Source organism: Dromaius novaehollandiae, chromosome 29 (genome assembly GCF_036370855.1).
Source record: "Dromaius novaehollandiae isolate bDroNov1 chromosome 29, bDroNov1.hap1, whole genome shotgun sequence".
NCBI lineage: Eukaryota > Metazoa > Chordata > Aves > Casuariiformes > Dromaiidae > Dromaius > Dromaius novaehollandiae.
In genome coordinates this window covers 3,267,502-3,289,175 of record NC_088126.1, presented here as the reverse complement: position 1 = coordinate 3,289,175, position 21,674 = coordinate 3,267,502, and the positions used below count along the sequence as shown (strand labels likewise).

General features: G+C 63.8%; 1 protein-coding gene across 2 annotated transcripts; it reads left to right on the top strand.

Annotated features, from left to right (window-relative positions):
• The first annotated feature begins 106 nt into the window (after positions 1-106).
• On the top strand, positions 107-21,674 carry CGN (cingulin). 2 transcript variants are annotated; one of them, XM_026114962.2, is made up of 21 exons: positions 107-153; positions 8,631-9,724; positions 9,922-10,022; positions 10,337-10,406; positions 11,325-11,420; positions 11,577-11,728; positions 12,165-12,306; positions 12,425-12,637; positions 13,016-13,164; positions 13,424-13,565; positions 13,752-13,952; positions 14,232-14,438; positions 14,597-14,854; positions 15,408-15,578; positions 15,719-15,880; positions 16,345-16,434; positions 18,604-18,687; positions 20,058-20,176; positions 20,288-20,396; positions 20,622-20,785; positions 20,891-21,674. In XM_026114962.2, exons 2-21 carry the CDS (start codon positions 8,654-8,656, stop codon positions 21,030-21,032), a joined length of 3,843 nt encoding a protein of 1,280 aa, XP_025970747.2. In that variant the 5' UTR covers positions 107-153; positions 8,631-8,653; the 3' UTR covers positions 21,033-21,674. The 2 variants fall into 2 exon arrangements, with proteins under 2 accessions (XP_025970747.2, XP_025970746.2); XM_026114961.2 differs by having other exon boundaries at positions 11,313-11,420.

Below are 21,674 nucleotides of genomic sequence, written 5' to 3'. Positions count from 1 at the left end.
GCGGAGCACCGGGCGGGGCCGTCCCCACCCCGAGGCGGGGCCGAGCAGAGCGCGGGCCAATGGGAGGGCCCGGGGGCGGGGCCTCGGCGAAGGTAACAGGTTGCGGGGGACAGTGGAGGTGAGAGGTGCTGGCGGCGGCGGCCGGGCGGAGCGGTGAGTGCGGGCGGCTGTAGGGGCGGCTGTAGGGGCGGCTGTAGGGGCGGCTGTAGGGGCTCTACTCGCTCTACTCGCTCTACTCCCTGCCCCGAGTCCTGCCCCATGGCAGGTCCCATAGGGGCCATAGGGTCTCCCCTAGCCTGGGCAACCTTGCCCCATGGCTGGTCCTATAGGGGCTCTTCTCCGTTGGGCGAACGCCGTGGCAGATTCTATAGGGGCTGCTCTCTCCCAGGCGAGCTCTGCCCCAGGGCAGAACCTATAGGGAGTGGGGCTATAGGGGCAGTTGTCCCCGGGGTGTGTCCTGCCCCACGGCAGGGCCAACAGGGGCTGGGGCTGTGGGTGTTGTCCTTCCCTGGGTGTGCCCTGCCCTATGGCAGAGCCTATAGGAGCTGGGCCTGTAGGGGCTTTGCTCTGTGGGGTGAGCCTTGCCCTACAGCAGGTCCTATAGGGGCTGGCTTTACAGGCACCCTTGTCCTTGGGGCACGCTCTATCCTATAGCAGTCTCCATCGGGCTTTTCTCCCCAGGGTGTGGTCTGCCCTATAGCACATCCTATAGAGAGCCCTGTAAGGGACCCCCTCTGGCCTGGATCCACCCTATTCTATAGGCTCCCCTTCCTTGGGATCTGCTCTCCCCAATACCCCCTATAGGGACTGCATTTATCTGCCCCGTATAAGGGCTCTCTCCACTGAGACTGCCCTTTCTGTAAGGGGTTTGCACTTCCCTATAGCTCATCCCTATAGAAGCTGCCTCTGCAGATGTTCTCGTCCTTTGCCAGGAGCAGTCTGTAGGTCCTGGTGCACCCAAGCATCCCTCCATAGGGTCTGCTAGAGCAGGGGCCCTTTTCCAGCTGGGGATCTGCCCTCCCCTGTAAGGAACCCTCTTTAGGCCTGTCTCTATAGGGCGCCTGCCCTTCCCCTATAGAGCACCTTGCCCTCCGCGGGGGGATCTCGGGTGTGAAGGAGCTTTTCCAGGGCTGCCGGCAAAGGCTGCCGAGAAGTTCTGCTCTGCTCCTAGCTGGCCCGGTTGCTCCTTTGCTCTGCTCGCTGTAAATGTTTAGCGTGTTTATGGCTCTTGGACTTAATCTCTGGCCGAGTTCTCTGATAAAGGCCGAGTCCCAGCCGGGACGGAGGCAGATAGGAGCGGCTTAATCTTCCTGCCTTGAGGAATGGCCGAATCCTGGGTCTTTTCCCTCTGAACCTTGTTAGCAATATTGAGATAATCACAGCCTCTGTCTTCTTTCAGCCGCGGCCTCGAATTGCGGGAGGACGAGCGAGATCCGGGGGGTGGGAGGAAAAACGCCTCTCGGATCCCAGGGCTTCTCGTGGAATTTTACGCCGGGGCAAAACGCTTCCTCCGGGCCCGTAAAACGGGTCCGAGCGCTTCCCCTCCGGCCGTGGAGCGGCCGTAACGCGGCACCTCCTGAAACTTTAATGCGGAGCGCCTGGCGCGGAGCTGCCCTACTTCGCGTTGGGCTCCCAGGGTGGTATTTTTAGCTGCCGGGTTAAATAAGAAAGAAAATCTAGGGCTTGGATGTCTTCCCCGGTAACCGCGGGGGGTTAAAACGCGCGCGAGGGCTGCGGCTTGAGGTGTGTCGCGTGTGCGTAGCGCTTCGCCGCGGCAGTAAATCCCCGAGACATTTCTTAGCCTCCCTAAAGACGCTCCGGGGTGCGGACGCCTCGTCCCCTTCGCGAAATAAAAAGGCAGCGATGGAGCCGCTGGTGCCGTAGCCGCACGGTTTGGTACCCGGCGCTGCCTCTTCCCAGCCCAAGGGCCAACCTCAAAGTGTCACCACGGCATAAACTAGAGCTGAGTGAGACAAGCCCTGGCCTGAGACCACAGCTACGTCCGCGGCTCAGCTGCGACCTTCCTCCCCCCGTGCCTCGGTTTCCCTGTTTCCGAGACCAGAGGTCGTTGTCCTTCTTTGAGGTCGGCTGTGGAAAACAACTTGCCCCGCTTCGGGAGAGCTTTGCTCCCACCTCGGCTGACCGCGGAGCCTCCGCCGAGCTCTCGGCTCCGACGCCGTGCGGCCAGGCCTCGCGGGCCGAAGGCCGCGTCGGCTCTTCCCTGCGGGCGCGGGAACGCCGAGTGGCTCCCGGGCTCGGCTCTCCCTCCGTGGCCTCGGTGTCACCTCGCGGGTACGGCCCCACAGGGACGTCTCAGGGTGTCCCCCCCCCCCCCCCAGCGATACCCCCTCCGCTCCGCCCGCTGCCGCAACCTTTTGTTTCGGACGTGTTTGCGGGTGGCTCTGGGCTCCCTTTCCTCTCGCCACCACCCCGACCAGTCGAGCTGGTTTGGTGTCGGCTCGGTTTCTGTTTCCGTCCCCGTTGATAAAGTGTTTGCAGGGAGATCCTGCCGATGGGAATCCCTCACCCGGCCGTGGCCTTGCAGCATCTCTCCCGAGCCTCTTTTTTGGGGGGCAGCAGGACCGGGGAGAGCTGCAGCTTTGGGTTTGCATCCCGCGCGCACCCGTTTCGGGCGTCTGGGGGGGGGGGGGGTTCTCCTTGGTGCCACCCCGGCGTGCGTCCGGCTGCGTCTCCTCGTCTCCACTCCACTCATCATCGCAGCAAGGCGAAGGGGTGAAGTCCCCAGCTGCAATTTGGCCTAACGAACATCGCGTGTCCGCGATCCCCTGGCAGCGTCACGGCAGCGACCCCCGGGTGCAAATCCCTTTCGTGCCCCGAGACGCTGTTCCTTGCTCTCCGCTAATGTCCCCCATGAGAGATTTATCCACGCGAGCGCGTGAACCTGAATAATTCTGCTTTAAAGGCGTGATTTATTTGGAAATCCATACGCAGGGTTTCCGACCCGGAAGGTCGATCGGATCGGTGCCATAGTAAATACGTCGTGGCGTCGCTCACGCGCTGCTTGTGGTCTTGGGGTGCGGCTTTTTTACTGTTCGACTATTTTTATTTGGAAGATCTGGCGAGCTGGACAGATCTCGAGCAGTTTCTTGGCTTCGCCTAGACGGGCGGCGTCCGAGGGCTTTGGCCTCATCCCGATGGGCAAAGCCTTATCGTCGTCATCGTCATCGGTTTCGGGGCGCTGGGCGAGGAGGGAGGGTGGGAACGGGTGGCTTACAGCCATTCCCATCATCTTTGGCGTGAAGTCTGTTCATCCCTCCTCCGCCAAGGGTTTTATTTGACCCAGGGAAAAAGAAAATCTGACCTCTCTTCTCTCCTTTTCCTCCACTTCCATAAATTATACACGGGTAATTGAGACAGGCTTGCGGCAGAAGCCTCTGGGTTTCATCCTGCCGGAAAAGCGGCAACGCAAACGCGGGGGGATGTTTTTCCCCACCAAAAGCCGTCGATTTGCGAGGAAGCGGCTGCTCCAGCCCTCGCGTTCGTCCGCGGCGGTAGGAAGCGGCTCGTGCTCGACGTGGGCTCTCCTATAGCTTATCTCGCGCTTGGGAAAAGCTCGTTAAGCATGATTAATCGGTGTGGGATGCCGCGGCGCACGGGAGAATATCATAAGTGAGACAAAAGGGTAGAGAACAGGGTTTACCAGTATCTGGATTGATGATTAACCTGAGGGCTCCTGTTGTGGGTGGGTTGGGAGGCTTTTGGACGCAAAGGAATTCAGAAACTCGTGCCGCTTCTTATCAGCGAGCCTGGGGCTTCGGGAGCTGCTCGGGGAGACACGGGGCCAGGAAAGAGGTGACGTGCTGAGTCCGGGGGCTGCAAACCGGGAGCTGTGACCCGTCAGGCTGATCTTTATCCCGTGCGATTTAGTGGGTGCAACGGGAGAAAATCACCCTGCAGGTCTCCCCCAAGGGCCGTGCAACGTGCGGTGCCGAGGTGCTTGGGTGGGTGAAGCCCTTTTTCCTAAACCCGGGGTGTTTTATCGCACGGGTAGGGTGGGGTTGCGGGGGCATCGGCTCCGCTGGGCGGTACGCGGAGAGGCTCCTTCCCCGGCTGCGCCCGAGTGACGCAAATGCCGGTGTGCTGGTTTCAGGTTTCCCGGAGCGGGCGGCACGTCGCCGTCGTCGTCCTCGGCGGAGCTGGTCCCCTCCGGTGTCCTCGCAGGGCTCGTGCCGCGCGCGTTGAAGTCGGCCACGGGCTTTGGCCCCGAGCCGAATCGGCCTCCGCGTCCTGCAAACAGTTGTGCACAAACAGGATTAAGGAAGCAGCGTTGCAGCTAGAGCAAAGCTTTTGGGAAAACCCCCAGTGGAAATATCCTAAAACTTGGTGGGAGGCAAGAAAACGGGTGAAAGAAGGGAAATATTACTTTTGTCCGATTTCTGCTGTCCCCTTTCCAGCGATGTTGGTCTGGACACAAAGTGCGTTGGGGTGACGCAACCCCGGAGGCATCGCTGAAAGCAGGTCGCCGTGCTTGGAGCGGGTGCCAAGGCCACAAAATCTAACGTTTCGAAGCGAGATAACTCGGAGACGAGGCCCTGCGCTGCTGGGAAGCGGCGCTGGCTCCTGCCAAGGTCCCGGCATGCAACCGGCTTCCCGGCGCATCCCTCGATTCCTGCTGGGACCTTGGGCCCTTTGGGTGAAGGAGCTGCAGATTTGGGTAAAGGAGGTAGATTTTTTTTTTTTACCGAGCGCCCTTTTTTGCGTTACCTGGCTGCCCTCGATGGGAAGGGGACGGATAAGTGCTGCTAGCGACCGCCTTTCCCGCGGGGCCGTTTTGGCGGAGCGAGGGAGCAGAGAGCCGCCTTGAACCCGGGACGCTCGGCCCGGGGGAGCTTTCCCAGCGCTGCCCGCGCGTTGCAAAACAACTTTCTAGGTTAACGCGGCCACAAAGGGCCTTTTGTGCTCGCTATCGGCCGAGCGGAGCTGGCCGCCCGCCATCGCCGGAGCGAGCAGCGTGACGCCGGAGGTGCATGACCGCCGCCGGGAGACCTCTCCCACCTCCCTCGCTGCCGGAGCGCTCCGGACGGATCAGCCGTCGTCGGTTCGATGCAACGCTCCCCGCGCGGAGGGGAGAGGCTGATCCGGGGCAGAGTGAGGGTGTGTTTGCGTAGCAAAGTCCCTGCTTGGCGAAGGAGCGAAACTCCTGCGTGGGGACAATAAACAGACTATTTTTAGCTCTGCGTCTTTGTCCCGCTTGCTTCCAGGCTCCTTCTCGGTGGTTTCCAGCAAAACCTCGTCCCGGGGCTGTTTGCAGCCTCCGGCGCGGCGTTGCTCTCCCGCAGGAATGGAATCCGGCTCCCCGTCCTGCGAGCTGGACCCTTTCCAGGACGAGGCATTCCTGGGAGATTAACCGCTTGTCGGGACTCACCTGCTTCTCCTCCGTCCTCCCCGGCGCCCGGCCGGTGCCGCAGGGGCTGTGCGAGCCGGGGAGCCCGCGTGTCTCGAGCACGCGCGTTCTCAGCGGGTGCGGATACGCCGGCTCTCCCTTGGGAAGAGCAAATCCGCGTAACCCACCTGGGTTTCTGCCACCCAGCACGGGCTGAGCCCCCCCGCGTCCGCCTCCGAAGGCCTTTCCGGGTGCTGCACCCAGGGTTTGCAGCTCCCGCCCTGGCAGCGGTCAGGGACAAGCCGGCTCCCCGCCCAGGCTGTGCCCCGTCACCGGCTGCACTTTGGACTCTGGCTGCTGTGGATAAATTCAAAGCTTGTTCCTAAAGCCGGGTCCCCTCCTTGGTTTGCAGCCGCAAGCTGGTGGCCGTCCCCTTCCCAGCTGCTCCAGTCCCGCCAAGCGGGGCAGCTGTGGAGACGGCGGTGGCTGTCACCCCGCCGCGACGGCTGTGCCAGGCCGTCCCTGGGCAAGAGGAGCTGTTGTCACCTCCCGCGGTTGCTCTGCAAGAGCCGAGCTGGAGCTGGCTGCGCTCAGAGTCTCTGCAGTTTGCTCCCGTCTGTGATGCTCCTGCTCTTTGATCGTCCCCTCCGTTTGGAGGGGACCCGGCAGGCAGCTGGCCAGATGCTCCGCTGATCGCGTTTTGCTGGCGCCGGCGTCCCCAGGAAGCGTGGGAATAACCGGATTTGGTTTACGGGCTCTTGCTGTGGGTGCTGCACTCAGGGCGTACTTAGAGACGCCGATATCTGTTGCTGATCTCGTTATCTCGATGCTCAGCGGCGATAAGGAGCTCACGCCGCGTCCCCCCCAGCCTGCGCCGGGCTCTGCACCGTGCCCAACTGCCCCCGCTCCTGGGCGCTTCTGCCGTCCCCTCGGTCCCTTCCCGCGTCGATGCCCCGGCGAGGCTGACCAGCGGGTAGGGGGGGCACCTCGGGGGTCAGGTGTGTTTTATCTCCCCTCTGCAGGGTGGCGATAACCTGCCGCCTGCTCGGGGCCGGACCCCGGGCCTGCGTCGCCCTGCTGATAAGAGGAAAGCGCCAGCCGGCTGCTTTTCAGCCTTCGGAACAAATAGCTCATCGCTCATCCACTGCTCTGTGCAGCTTCTGGGAGCTGCCTCTCGCGATTAGGTCTGGGAGATGGATGCAAAAGACCTAAAAGGCTCGTCATAACCTTAGCGAAATGTCCTCGGCCGCCGCTTTGCCCTGTGCTGCGGCTCTCCAGCTAAGACCTTTTCCGTCTCCCTCGGGGCGGACGGAGCAGTGAGGGCTCTGGCTTTGGGCGCTGGCGAGCTCTCCCCTGAGCGCAGCGTTGCCGGATGGGGACACGTTCCTGCTGGAGGACGGTCTGGGGGCTCCGGGGCGAGGTGCCGGCCCCGGCAGGAATTGCTCCTGGCTGGTCTCGGCCAGGAGACGGGAGCAGACGGTGGCCACGGGGAGCTGGCACGAATCGGCCGGGCATGCCGGGGACGCGGAAAAGGCTCGTCCTTCCTGGCATTGCCCGTCACGCTCCGTGCGGCATCCGGCGCTGCCTTCAGCCCACGCGTCTCCTCCGGGCCAGGGATCTCCGGGGCGTTTGGCCTTGCTGCCAAGAGCCTGGCCCCACGGCAGCATCCTTGGCGGCAGCATCCTTGGCAGCAGCATCTCTTCTCCGGGGGGATTTTCTTTCCCAGGGTGGGCGTGAGAGGAAACGTGGTCTCGGGGTTGACGGGAGGCTGTAGGAGAGCCCGGCTGTGCTCCCTGCTGTGCCCATCCCAGCGGCCCCTGGACACTCGGTCGCTGCTGGTTTGGGCCAGGATGACGACTTTGGGAATGACATCAGGATCTGAACTGAAAGCTGGGGGCCTGTTTTGTTTTTTAATAGTATTATTTTTTATTTTTCCACATGCAGGGCATATTTAAACGTTACCCTGTCTGGCTGCGGGCTCCCTTGTGTCCCCGGGTCCTTTGGGCCACCCTCGGGGATGCAGCTGTAGGTTGGGCTCTCAGCATCTTGCATCGCCTGCTCCTGGGATCCCGTTTATTTAAAGCAGGGAGAGGAGCTGGCTCCTGTCCCTGGTGGTCTTGGGGGGCTGAAAATACGATGCCATGAGGCTCAGAGGCTCATTTACCACTTTTCCATCCCTTAAATCCTCAAAACGCCTAGGGGAAGAGATCGCTGTCCTGTCGGCTCGGAGAGGAGCACTGCAGAGCTGCCCAAAGCGTGAAGCTCTGGGGCAGCAGCCGGTTCCCTGCTGCAAAAACAGAGGCTCTTGGCAGCGCTTCCCTTCTGCGTGGAAAGCTGCCGGGCTGCTCCCGGGGCTCCTCTTGCCGGGAGCTTCCCCGAGGGTCGGCAGCGGGCTCAAGGCATTTCCAGCCGTCGTTCCCGTCTTCCTCCGCCGGCTCTGCACCCCCCTGCCGTGGACTCCGGGCAGAGCCGCGCGGGCGGCTGGCAGGACCGGCTCGGCTCGGCTCGGCTCGCTGCGTCCGCAGAGCCCGGGGTACAGGCTGCCGCCGGGACCGAGGGGGAGCTTCGCATCACGTTGTTCTCAATATGTCACTGCTGATATCGTTTCCCTCCCGACGGGAGTCTCGCGGCCGCCGTGCTGCGGGGACGGAGGGCTGCTGCGGCTGTCGGCTCCGGCGGGGCTTTTCCTAGGGACTTCGGGGCGGCAGGTGATGCGGACGGGCTCCGAGCTCTCGCCGCAGTGAGGATGCAGCGCTCGGCCGGCGCCCCGTAGGCAGCCGGAGCGCATCCCGGCTGCGGAGTTCGCGCGGGCTCCGCCGTCCTTCCGCTTTCTCTCGCCGCGCGGGGGGAGAAGCAGCCCCTCCGCTGCCGTGCCGGTAAGCAGCTGCCAGCGTCGCGCTTTGTGCTCCCCGGCATCCCCGCGCTGGGATGCCGCAAGGAGCCGCCGAGCGATGACGTTGGTGTCCCGCGGCCCGTCCTGGGGACACCGCTCGTCCCGGTGCCGGGCGTCCTACGGCTCCCGGGCATCCTCCTTGCGTCTTCCACTGAGGACACGTCGGCAACCGGCTGCCGGTGGGGAGGGACGGGAGGGAAAAGGCTGCTGCGCCGCTGGTTCGAGCCTGGGAAAGGAGCAGCTTAGGGCTTTGAGACAAACCCTTGCGAGCTGCATGCGGCAAAGTCGCTCTTGCCCTTGGGCAGACCCCGGTTAACGAAAGGGGGGTCGTGCTACTCGCTCCTGGGTTCAGGTCCTGCCTCTGAGGAAGACTCTGCTCTCTCTCCCCCGCAGGAAGGCAGCGCTGAGCCCCGGGGATGGACTGGCCCGCGAGCGCGGCCATGGCCGAGAAGCAAAGCCCCGTGGACTACGGCGTCCAGATCCGCTTCATAAACGACCTGCAGGAGCCCAGGAAACCCCGCAAGGTGCGAGCCAAGGCGGGCAAGCCGGGCTCGTACGGCGTGGCGGTGCGCGTGCAGGGCATCGCCGGGCAGCCCTTCGTGGTCCTCAACAGCGGCGAGAAGGGCGGCGACTCCTTTGGGGTGCAGATCAAGAGCGAGGGCGCGTACGGAAACCCCCCCGCCGCCACCGCCCCGCCGCCCGCGGAGCTGCCCTCCGGCTCGGCCAGCTCCGACTCGGACTTGCCGGAAAACCCTTACGCGGTCCGGCTGCCGCGGCCCGGCTCCCGCTGCAGCACGTCGGACGAGGAGGCCGGCGGCGTCCCGGCAGCTTCCCGCGACGAGCCCCGGCGGCCGCTCGGGGAGGAGCTGCGGCGGACGCGCTCGCACGGCAACCTGCTCAGCGCCGCGGCGGAGGAGCCCTTCGGCCCCGGGCCGGCGCGGGCCGACGGGACCCCCCAGCCCCGGCCCCTGGCCGGCACCAAGAGCAGCAGCATGTTGAACATCGCCGGCCGGCCGAGGCCGGAGCAGGGCCGCGTCTCCGGCTTGAGGGCCGCGGCCGAGCATCCCTCCTCGGACTCGGAGACCTCGGGGCCCCGCCGGCCGGGCGATGCCGGCAACGGCGACGTAGACACGAAGCCGCTGTCCTCGGTGGACTCCCTCATCAGCAAATTTGACGGGAAGGTGCAGCAGAGAGGCCGAACTGCCCGGAGGGGCCGGATCCCCTCGGAGGAGCGGAAGCGCTCGCAGAGCCTGGACGGCCGCGTGTCCCGCCACGACGTCCCGGACGCCGGGGAGCTGAGCGGAGCCCGGCGCTGGGCCCCCGGCGGGAACGTTCGTCCTCAGCCCTCGGCACCCGCCGGCAGCCCGAGCCAGCCGAGCGGAGCCGGGCCGGCGGAGGACGGCGTGGCGTGGAGCCAGCGGGCAAAGCGGAGCGCGGAGGAGCCCGCAACCGAGCGGCTGCAGAGCAAAGCCCGGGCAGAGCTGCAGGTACCGGGGGTCTTTTTTACTTGGGGCTCTGCGCAAGGCCCCTGGGCTGGGTTTGGGTCCTTCGCTCATGCCAAAGCCGAGAGCCGAAGTCCTCCGGAGCACCAGGACCAGCAGGGCCCCAGGGCCAGGCGAGACAGGGGGTGAGGATCTGAGCCTGGCTCTGCTGTTGGAGCTGAGCTTTTCTTTCCTTGCGGCAGTTCAAGTCCACCCCGGATCTGCTGCGGGACCAGCGGGAGGTCGCCCAGCCCGGCAGCAGCGAGCACACGAAGGAGCTCATCTACGGCATCCTGAAGGAGGGGTGAGCTCCCCCAGACCCGTCCCCCGAGCGGTCCAGCGGCCGCCACCGCCGTTCCCCACCCTTTCTTTTCCGGAAACGTCAGCCGCCGAGGCTGCGACGTTTCAGGGCTGTTGGGGACCAGAGATGCCCTTATGGCTGCTACGGGGGTTCCCATGTCCCGGCATCTATGCGGAGCAGGGCAGTTGTTGCCCAGGAGTTTGGGGGAAGACAGCAGCAAAGTCTTGGGTTGTTCCTGCCTTCTTGGGCCTTTCTGTCTTCCCTCTCCATCCCCTCTTTCTTATCCCAACATTTCCCCCCTGCTCTGGTGTCTGCAGGAGCAGAGAGAGCGACATCTCCCTGAAGAGGAAAACTAACCTGGTATTTGAGAAGATCCACGAACTCGTGGTGAGTTGAAGCAATCCCACGTCGGCTCTGTGGCACCTTGCTTTCGGGGCAGGCTGGTCCCCGAGTCCTCCCGGGAACTCTCTGCTCGTCCCCCGCCTTCCTGGCACCCCGTTCCCGCGCACAGGGATCCCGGTGGCCCTGGTCGTGCCGGGCCAAGGACGAGCTGTGGCCAGGCGGGCTTCAATGCCGGGCCCTGCAGCAAGGTGCTCCCTGCCGCAGCTGAGCTCTGCGCGCGGCTTTCCCGGCCGCGGGACTCTCTGTGCCAGCTGAGCCGCGGAGCCGGCCCCGGCGGGCTCCGTATCCCGAGCTCTCGGCGGCTGCAGCTCCCCTCCGGCCTGGATGGGCCGCGGCGTGACAGCTTGCCAGCTGCCTTGGCCTCGAGGCTTCTCGGGGCTGAGCTGCCTCCCGGTTTTTCCTCCTGACCTTCAACCCCGGCAGCCCACGGGAGCTGCGTCGCCGCTGCGTGTGCTTGGCGGAGCTCAGTGGCCGTGGGGGCCTTTCTGGGGGTCACGTTGCCCCGCCGCGTGCTGCAGCCCCCGGAGCATCTCGAAGGTCTGGGAGCGGGCAGAGAAGGCAGCCGCGGCTGGGCCAGGCTTAGCCAAGGGGGGAAATAACGCAGGCGAAGGGCAGTGTCCCCCCAAGCAGAGCCGTGATCCAGGCGCCGCTGCCCTCTGAGCAGCTCGGCAGCGATGAGGCTTTCTGTTAAACCATCCGGAGGTCCAGCGTGGGAAGGAGCAGTCTCGCAGGGGTTGGGGTGGAGACGCTGGTGGAGACGCGGACCGGGCATCCCCACGCCGCTCCAGCCCTCCTTGGCGAGGAAGAGCCAGGAATCGAATCGCCGTTCCCGCTGGGCTGAGCCCCGGCCGGGGGGGCTGGCGGTGCCCTGAACGTGCCCCTTTCCCCAAGGGGTCTCTCCAGAAGCCGGCCAGGGATGCAGCCTGCTCCCAGCCCCAGCACAGCGAGCTGCTGAGGAAGGTGGAGGAGCTGCAGGAGAAGCTGGATGAGGAGACCAAGGTGAGGCCGGGCGGATGGGGCGCTCGGGGTGGCAGGTTGTATCCCCGTGGGGGGATTGTGCCGTGGGGCTTTTGCACTGGAGTCAGATGGACAGGGAGCATCGCTGGCTGCTCTCCTCCACAGCAAGGACGTAACTGGTTTCCTCTCTTCTGACAGCTCCGCCAGAAGCTCGAGCTGGCGAGGGATGCAGCAAGGACGGGCTCCTCTCGGGCCCTGGAAACCCAGCTGCAGGAGGCACAGGAGGAGAGCCAGCGGCTCCGGGCAGCCCTGGAGAAGAAAGCTCAGGAGCTGCAGAGCAGTTTGCAAGAGTAAGAGCTGCTTCCCGAGGGCTCCAGGGCCAGGGCAGGCTCAGCTCTCCCAGCCGTGGCCCTGGGCCGCATCTGCGGGGCCAAACACCCCTGGGCTGGGGATGTTCACCGCGTTGTGCAGCCCTGGGCCCTGCATGGTGATCACTGTGCAGCGAGGAATATTCTTTTCCAGATTCGAGGACCTAAAGTGTCCCGAGTGCTGTCACAGGTTACCTGAAAAGGGGCTTTATAGCATGAAGATGCCGAGGGGAATCACAGGTGGAGGGTGGCATCAGGGCACTGGGGGTATCCGAGGATGCTGAGCCTGCAGGGACAGGGCATGGTGACGAGTGGGTGCTGGAGCCCTGGCCCTTTGCAGCGTGGATGTGGCCTGGGTCTCCCTGCCCTTTTAGAAGGGCCTCTGCTGGGCTGTGGACAGCTTCACGCTCTCCCCTAGGCTGACCGATGTGAAAATAGCCAAGGAGCAGGCGGAAACCCGCCTGGGGGACTGCGAGGAGCAGCTGATGGTGATGCACGAAGAGCTCGACCAGCTGCGCAAGGGCTCCGGGACGTCTCCGAACAGGGAGGCCTTATACAAGGTACGTGGCTCTTGCACCGGGGCACGAGCTCCATCTCCGCGTCCCAGGCAGTGGTGGCACGCTGCACCGTCCCCGCTGGGCTTCGGCGCCAGGCTCAGAGGGCCTCTCTGTCGCCCAGGAGCTGCTGGAGACCCGGGAGGAGCTGGAGGAGGTGCTGAGCTCCAAGCAGCGGCAGGAGGAGCAGTTACGGCTGCGGGAGCGGGAGCTGACGGCGCTGAAAGGAGCCCTCAAGGAAGAGGTGGCCAGTCACGACAAGGAGCTTGACCGCGTGCGGCAGCAGTACCAGAGCGACGTGGACCAGCTGAGGCGCAGCATGGAGGACGTGTCGCAGGTCCGGCTGCGGGGCCAGGCGCCGGGAAGACCCTTCCCTAAATTCCCCCCCCTCTAAATGTTCCTGAGATGGAAATGGGTTTTGCATCCTGCCCCAAACTCGCCCCGGTATCCCGTGGAGCATCCATCCGCCCTGGGGCAGCAGAGCTGGGAGGTGAACAGGAGCAGGCACTGCTCTCCGACGGGTTTGTGGAGATGTGGAGGGTGCCCAGGTCCTTGCCTGGCTTCCCCAGGTTGGTTTGGGCAGCGCTAACCATGGCAGGACCGGAGCGTTCTTGGAGGGGGGATGCAGAGCTCTGGGGCTCTCGCCACCGGGTTTGGCCTGCCCAAACACCCTGCTCTGGTGGTGAGCGCTCAACGCTTGGATCCTGCCCACCAGGATCAGGCCAACCTGGAGACAGAGAGGCAGAAAATCAACGCCGTGGTGAGGAACCTGCAGCGGGAGCTGGAGGAGAGCGCAGAGGAGACGGGGCACTGGCGGGACATGTTCCAGAAGAACAAGGACGAGCTCCGCACCGCAAAGCAGGAGTAAGTGCTGGAGGAGGCTCACGACCATCCGTCTTTTCTGCAAACCCTGTGGAAACGGGTCGGCAGCTGGAAGGATCAGGCTCTCTTCCTTCTCTGAGCACCTGGGGTGGAGGGAGATGGCTGCTGGAGGGACATCGTGACACCCGTGTTGTGGCACGCTGGAACCCAGAGCGGGCAGTGGGCGAGCGGCTGGGGCGGGGTGGAAGCCGGTGGCAGGGATGGCCCAGGTTGGCCCCAGCCTTCGTCCTGCCTCCTTCAGGCTGCTGCAGGTGAAACTGGAGCGGGAGGAGTTCGAGGAGGAGCTGCGGGAGCTTCGGGAACGCTTCTCGGCCATGCGGGAGGAGGTGGACCAGGTGCGGAGCAGCACGGTGGATGCCAGCGAGCTCGAGGCGCTCAGGAAGGTAGGTAACAGTGGACAGAGGGAGGAGATATGACTCCGGAGACCCCGAACCAGACCACCATCATCATCATCATCCCCCTTAACTCTGGGCTAACCCTGCCCACCCTGCAAAGCCCGGGGGGATGCCGTCCGCTGCCCTGAGCCCGGGCCACGCAAAGGGTCCCTGCCCGTCTCATCTCCCACCCAGGAGCTGCGCCAGGCCCAGGAGGCGAAGCGGGAGCTGACGGCGGAGAAGCAGGCTCAGGACGAGCGGCTGCGCCAGCGGGAGCGGGAGCTGGTGGCCCTGAAGGGCACCATGCGGGAGGAGGCGTCCAGCCGCGACGAGGTGCTCGAGCAGCACCGGAAGGACCTGCAGCAGCTCCAGAGGGAGCGCGACGAAGCTCTGAAGGTGAGCGATGGCACCGGGGAAGGGCGGTTGTCTCTACCGAGCCACGAGCTGAGGAGTCAGTCCCACCGTGGCCGGTCCTCACCTTGACGGGACTCTTAACCTTCGCGGGAGCCGCCAATTTTGCAGCCGTGGGGCGATGCAACAGACTCGGAGCCCCAGATCTGCCTGCCACAAACAGCTCCCAAGCTGTGCTGGAGGACGCAAGCCCAAAAAGCCCCCCGAGACTCCCCCGTGCATCAGCTGGCCCCAGGACCACCGTGTGCCATGGCTTTATTGCAGGCGAAGGCCTCCCTGGAGATGGAGAGGGAGTCAGCGGAGCAGGTGAAGAAGGGGGTAGAGTCCACCCTGCGAGAGCTGCAGGAGCACAACGACGACCTGCGGAGGAAGATCCTCGGCCTGGAGACGCAGCTGAAGGAGTACGAGCGCTTGGGCGAGAACTGGGAGGGCTCCCAGGCACGGCTCAAGGAGAAGGTCACCAAACTGGAGGTATCGGGGCTGCAGTTGTCTTGGCCACCCCCTCACACCTCTTGGCCGAAGGCCAGGAGCAGCTTGGTGCCAGATGAGGCCCCAGGCATCCAGGGCCTGAGGGCTGCTCCCCTGCTTCGAGGAGGCAGCTGTGTATTTTAGGAGCCCTGTCCTTTCAGGCCGAGCGCAGGCAAATGGAGGAGTCGCTGGGTGAAGCCACGGACCGGGAGCAGGAGCTGCTGATGGCCAAGCGCTCGCTGGAGACCCGCTTGGACGAGGCGCAGCGGAGCCTGGCCCGGCTGACGCAGGAGCACCAGGAGCTGAGCGTGTCCTACCAGGATGAGCAGAGGCAGAAGGAGCAGCTGAAGCGCGCCAAGAGCGAGCTGGAGGAGCAGAAGCGCCTGCTCGACCGGACCACGGAGAAGCTGAGCAAAGAGGTTGGGGTGCCTGGGTGCCCCTTGGGTGCTGCATGCTGTGACACCCTGTCTCTGTGCCGCATGTTCAAGACCTCTGTCTGAGACACCAGTAGCTGAGTTAGGGGAGGGAACAGGACTCCAGGGCTCTGCCCCCAGGTTTGGGCATGGAGGAGGGTTCTGGTTTCCCTACGGAGCCAGCTGGGAATCCCGGGAGCTCCCTCTTTGCACTCAAACTCCATGAAACCACCCTGTCCCCACGGACCTTTGCAGGCAGCATCACCTGACGTCTCAGGGACCTGTTGTCCCGCAGCTGCAGGGCAAATCGTGCTCCCCAAGAGGCTCAGGGTCTTGCAAAAAACGATGCCGTCATCCAGCCGGCACCAGCGCTTGCTCAAAGGAAGGGGGATCATCCAGGGTTTATACTCCTTGCCATGACACTCCTGAGCCCACAGGGTAGAAATATTCCCCTGAATGCGATGCCCACGGGCAGCTTTTCCTGCCTTGGGCCGCGACAGCGCAGGGCAGGGCACGTGGGCTGGTCCCGGGCTCCTGAGCTCTCCCTGCTCTGCCCTAGCTTGAGCAGATGACGGAGGAGTCGCACAGCTCGTTGGCTGTGCTGAAGTCGCAGCTGGAGGAGTTCAAGGAGAAGTCGCGGAAGGAGATCACGGACTCCCAGAAACAGGCCAAGGACCGGGGCGCCGAGGTGGAGAAGATGCAGCTCAGCATGGGCCGGCTGCAGGACGAGGTACTGGGTGGTGTCTGTGAGGGTCACCAAGGGGTTGGCAGGTTGCAGGGCGCCTTTCCTCCCTCTCCGTCCCTCCACGGCTTGGGGACAGGCCTGGGGACCGTGTGCCGTGCCGTACAGCCCTTTCCCTCCCCGCCCAGGTCACCCGGCTGAAGCAAGCACTGCAGGACAGCCAGGCGGAGCGGGAGAACGTGCTGCTGGACAAGGAGGTGCTGGTCCAGCGCCTGCACAACCTCGAGCAGGAGGTGGACACCAAGAAGCGCTCCCAGGACGACCGCTCGCGGCAGGTCAAGATGCTGGAGGTTCGTAGCGCAGCACCCTAAAAAAAACCAGCAAATACTGGCTTGGAGGAGGGAGAGGGGCCAGCTGGGTGGACGAGAGCCTTTGCCCCGGTGGGATTCAGCTCGGCCGGGTGCCTGCAGTGCTGTGCGCTAACAGCAAGGGGCAGAGCACACCCAGCCATCGCCCTCTGCGCCCGTCCGGGATCTGCTGCTAAAGATGAGTGACACAGGGCAGAAGCGCAGGGAGGTGTGTATTAGTGTGAATATTCATATTTATGGATATAAAAAAAAAAACTAGGCCAGTTTGAGGTGTTGGGAGCGGAGCTGAACAGCCCATCTGTGCAAAACCCCTTCCTCCAGCATCTCAGCGTTACGGGCAGCGCTCGCTGTCCCCAGCCAGCCCGACCCCCTCCAGCACCTTGTCCCCTTGCCCATGGGTGACCGCGAGGCTCGCGCTGACCCATCCGGGGCCCATCTGCCCGCAGGACAAGTCCAAGCGCCTGGAGGTGGAGCTGGACGAGGAGAGGACCACGGTGGAGCTGCTGACGGAACGGGTCAACCGCAGTAGAGACCAGGTAGGGCAGGCCCCAAACCCCTGCCGGAGGTGGCTTTGTGCCCCCTCCCAGCCTCGTAGCCGTGCAAGGGACCTGTCTGCCCCCAAATCCTCTCTGAGAGCTGGGGAAACTGAGGCACAGAGCTGTGGGACATCCCACCCCTGCCGGGGCTGTAACCAGTGGCGCGTGGCTCCGCACGCCTCTGCTCCTCAGCTGTCCATTCTGGGTGTCTGACGTGGTGTTTGCAAAAAAACCCTGCTGTTCCCACGATTCTGCTGCACTGTGAAAATGGTCCATTTATTCACTGAGCACCCCAAAAAGCAGGGATTGGGATGGGGATCAGCGTTTTGGTATTTTGCTTTGTTCTCCTGAAACTAAAGCTGCTTAGGAGCCCAGCCAGGCCCTGACACCTCACGGGCTCTGCTCGTACCGGCTGCCACGGGGATTGCAGCGTTTCTCCACCTCCAGCCGCCTTGGAGAGGTGCAAAACAGGATTTGATAACTTGCTTTTTTGGGTACAGCCAGTTAGCGGAGTTAAAGCCCAGTGAATGTGTCATTAGCAAGCAGCCCTGAGCCCTCCACTGCTTGTAGTCTCTAAATGCGACTGAACGATGGTGTCTGAAAAGCTGGTTCGGTGCGAACGGAAATTATACGAGCTTGATGCACCAAAAAAAATCCCCTGAAATTATAGGGTGAGGCTTGTAACGCATGCAGGAAGTTTGGGCTTAAATTGCACCAGTTTGCTGGCTCTAACCTTCCTATAAACCGAACTGCTTATTACCTTCAAAGCCGTTTGGGCTCCGCGAGCGGGTGTGAGCTGCCTGCCGACTCCTGGGCATCGGCGGCGCTGGGTTTCTCCTGGATCCGGAGCCCCGTGCAGGGACCAGGCGGTATCTCCGCGGCATTTCGGGAGGGATGGTTCCTTGGCTGCTGCGGGGAGAGGGCAGCGGCCACCGCTAAGATGCTGCCTGGGGCTGTGAGGAGGATTTTGGCCTCTTGCGATACCCCCGTGGGGCAGGGCATGAGGGTCTGGCCCCGGCGCAGCTGGCTAGCTGCTAAAATGGGTATTTTTTTCCTCATTTTCCATGGGGGAAACCGAGGCACATCCTGGAGGTGATCCCAGACGTGACTTTTGCCAGGAATATTTGAGTCACCCGAAATGCGGGTGCTGCAGAGCAGAGATGCTCGTGAAACTAGAGTTTGGTTCCACTTGAAAGTGTCACCGTGTGAGCTCTCATTTTTGGGCTGCTTACATATAATTGGGCAATTTTTTATAGGAAACCACATTCCCCTTTTTTTTCAGTTTTACAATAGCGCACAAACCGGTGTGTTTAGCCTGGGTGAACTTGAAATAGGCCCTTGGTGGGGGGGGGGGTCTGCTTTTGGCTCATTTGTGGCTCAAATCCATTTTTTGCCCCGGGTACAGCTATGCCGTGGTGCCCCCAAATCCCAGTCTGACCCTGCAGTCAGGGGGAGGGAGCGAGTCTTCGAGGAGGAAGGCACAAACGCCTGCAAGAAAGATGCTAAATAATTTGGGAAGGAGCCAAGCTCCCCTGGCTGGGGTTCCCGCTGGCAGCGACCGAGGGGCGCGGGATGTGTGTCAGGCTTTCGGCTGCACTGGGAGTTGGTGCAAACCCTCATCGGTGCTTAGGCCGAGCGCAGACTTTGCGCTGGCCTGGAGCAGGGAGCGCGCGGCTCCTCGCTGCCGGCTGAGCCGGGGAAGTCCTGGGGAAGCTGCCCTTCGAGCCCGGCCATGCTCGGTGCTCAACACAGTGCCAGGCTGGGGCTGCCACCCCGGCAGGGTTTGCCACGCTCGGGCTGTGCCTGGCTGAACGGGCATCTCTGCCCAGCGCCCGGCAGCTCTTGGCTCTGGCAGGCGGGTTAAGCACCGGATCGGTTTTGTGGACAGCCCCGGGGAGGGAAAAGAGCTGGAAACCTTCAGCTGTGCTGCGTCCCGTAGGGTGAAGGTAGCTCGTGCAAAGCTGTGCCCCCCCACGCGAGGTTTGCGGCGCGGTGCCTGGTGCAGCGAGCCAAACCGTCCGCGTAGGCGAAGGCGACCGTGGGTGAAACGTGGAGCTGGGGCTCCATCCGGGCTCTGAGTGTCCGCAGTGGCACTGATCTCCTGTTAGCAAATGAACAAGGTGGGAAAGGACAAGGCGAAACCAAGCTCTCCTCCGTTCCTCTCCCCAGATCGACCAGCTCCGAGCAGAGCTGCTGCAGGAACGCTCCAGCCGCCAGGACCTGGAGTGCGACAAGATCTCGCTGGAGAGGCAGGTAAGGCTGAGCTGGCTCTGGAGCATCCCGCGGAGAGAGGCCGTGTTCGCGAGGTGGTTTTCCTGCGTCAGCGGCAAAACAAGCATTCTCCGTCCTTTGCCCCACTCTGGACATTGTCTCTTCCCCATCCTACGCGTGCCCCCATCCCTGGCCAGAGCATCCCGGGAGCTGGCACCGTGCGATGCTCCGAAGCGGGTCCAGCAGGAGCCCTTAGGTCAGCAGAGACACCGGGTGCCACTTGTCTCCTAGCTGCTGCGTTCAGGCTCCCGTGGGAACCTTCCTCCTTCCCAGCATCCCAGGGCCTTGCTGGGCCGGGGCGTTTTCCATAGGTCCTTGATTCCCAGAGCCCCCCAGTGCATGGGGTGGTTGGTGGCACTGGTACGGGGTGTCCTGCGAGGCCAATCCAGCTCTGGAAGCCACCCAAGCCAGGGATGCTTCGGGGCAGCGCTCCCACCCGCCTGGCTGGCTCCGGCATGGGATGGAGAGCGGGAAGCCAGTGCGGTTTCCCCCAGCCCGACCATCCCCGCAGCCTCTCGTGAGCCGCAGACCGGGCATCCGATGCCCTGCGGACTTGGAGGCTCTCCCCGGGGTGGGTTTCCTGCCGGATCCCCTCTTTCGTAGCGCCCCGGGCTGCGGCGAGCACCTCGCCCCCGGCCTGCCTGGGCTTGCGCTCCGAATCCTTCGTTACCTAACCCTGAGCTGGCTCCGAACAAAAGGGATCAATGGGAAATAAGCTCCTCGAGCTGTTCTTGTTCCCAGCGTGTAATTACCGCTGCCAAGAAAAACACGGCTTCGTACCGCTGACGCTGCAAAGCGGAGAAGCAGAGGTGCTGCCCAGCCCTTCGGCAGCCGCGGTCGTTGCTGCCGTCCAGTTAACGAGGCTGGTTGGATGCTGGGGGTCTGCTGGTTGCGCTGTGCAGGACGAGGAGCTGCTTTCAACGGTGCCTTTTGGGCTGGAGTGACTTTTAGGATCTCTTTGGCTGGTTTTTGGGCCGAAGGAGGCATTTAAAAGCAGGAAACCATAGGTTATGCCCATGCGTCGGGGCGTGCGCGGCTGGGAGGACCCAAGTGGAGGAGGGACGTGGTGGCACCCAGGGGTCCTGGGCACATCCGCTGTCTCCTCCGGTCCCGGGTCGCACCCCGGCTGGTGGCGGCGAGGCTAATTGCCGTTATGTAACCCAGCTCGTTAGGGCTCCTCGTTGGGAAAGGGTTTTCTTGCAGCTTGACTCACCGCCGGGATTTACATAAGAGGCGCTCGGAGCCCTGCGTTCCTCACCTGGCTGCCGGCCACCGCGGTGGGACAGGACGGGACGGGAGCGGAGCGGGGCGCTGGCTGGGGGCAGCTCACCGGCTTTGGTGTCTCCCCCCAGAACAAGGAGCTGAAGAGCCGCCTGGCCAGCTCCGAAGGCCTGCAGAAACCCAACAGCAACGTCTCGCAGCTCGAGTCGCGGGTGGAGGAGCTACAGGATAAGCTGCAGGCGGAGGAGAGGTACCGGAGGCAGAAGCCCCCCAACCGCGCCGTGCTGGGGCCGCAGCGGCCCTTCGCCCCCCCCCCCCCGGTGCAAGGGCTTAGCTCGTCCCGACTCCCGCGTCGCTGCAGGGAGAAGAGCGTCCTGCTGTCCTCCAACCGCAAGCTGGAGAGGAAGGTGAAGGAGCTGACGATCCAGATCGACGACGAGCGGCAGCACGTGAACGACCAGAAGGACCAGGTGGGGGGCTGATGCGGGGCAGCGGGGCACGTGCCCACGCAGCGCTGCGCCCGGCTCTGCCTCCGGTCCCGTCTGGTCGATGCTCAAAGATGCAGGGCAGCCTCCGCATCGGGTCTGCCGTGGCTTCTCGGCCATCTCGCAGGCTGGGGCTTCTCCTGTGCCGCTCCCCGGCACTGTGGGTCCCTCGCGTGGCAGCCGGCCCCACGTCCGCGTCTTCCCCCCCAGCTGAGCCTGCGGGTCAAGGCCCTCAAGCGGCAGGTGGACGAGGCCGAGGAGGAGATCGAGCGCCTGGAGGGCGCCCGCAAGAAGGCACAGCGGGACCTGGAGGAGCAGCACGAGCTCAACGAGCAGCTCCAGAACCGCATCAAGGCCCTGGAGAAGGAGGCCTGGTAGGGAGGGAGCTGGGGGGGGATGGGGGGTGTCTCACCGGCGTTGCCCAGGCTCGGAGCTGGCATTTCCCGGCCGAGGACCGACCGCTCTTCTCCCCGCCGCAGGCGCAAGGCTGCCCGCTCGGCTGCCGACTCGTCCCTGCACGACGACCAGCTCAGCTCCGACGAGGAGTTTGACAGCGCCTACGGGCCCTCCTCCATCGCCTCGCTGCTGACGGAGGCCAACCTCCAGACCAGCTCGTGTTAACGGCTGCCCACGCCGCCCCGGCACCTCCCTCCTTCCCTGGCACCGGCTGAGCTCTGAACTTTGGCCCCTCGTGAGCTCGAATCCGAAAAAACAGCCTCCCGCCGTGGCTCCGGGCGCCGGAGAGGCGACGCCTCCATCTCAGCCAGCGGCTGCTGCAGCGCAGAGCCGGAGGAGGAACCGGCCGCGGATGCAGCCACTTCTTGCCGTAAAAACTCTTTTAATCCTGATGACATGAAGGAAGGTGGTTGGTTGGCTGTTGCTTAAAAAGCGGCAGGCCAGCAGGGTTGGAGACCCCGCGAAATGCTGCCTCTTCTCTCCATCTCCCTGTGGGTCTCGGGCGCTGCTGGACAGGGGGGCGGTGTGTTTTAACCAAGCGTTTTGGGGCTCTGGGACACGCGTGTGCAGCGGCCGCTGTGCCATAACGCCCGCCCAGGAGCCGTGTCCCACGGTCCTGCCCTCGTGGCTGGTGTCCCCAGCCGTGGGGATGAGGGTCCCGGTCGTGGGGACACCGCCGCTCGCCGGAAAGGCAGGAGCAGGACCTGCCCGTGAATGCATCCGATTTATTTTTATATGTGATTTCCCCTTCTTCCCCCGGCATCTTCCCTCCTCAAATACTATTTTAAATAAAGTTGAGCATTTTAA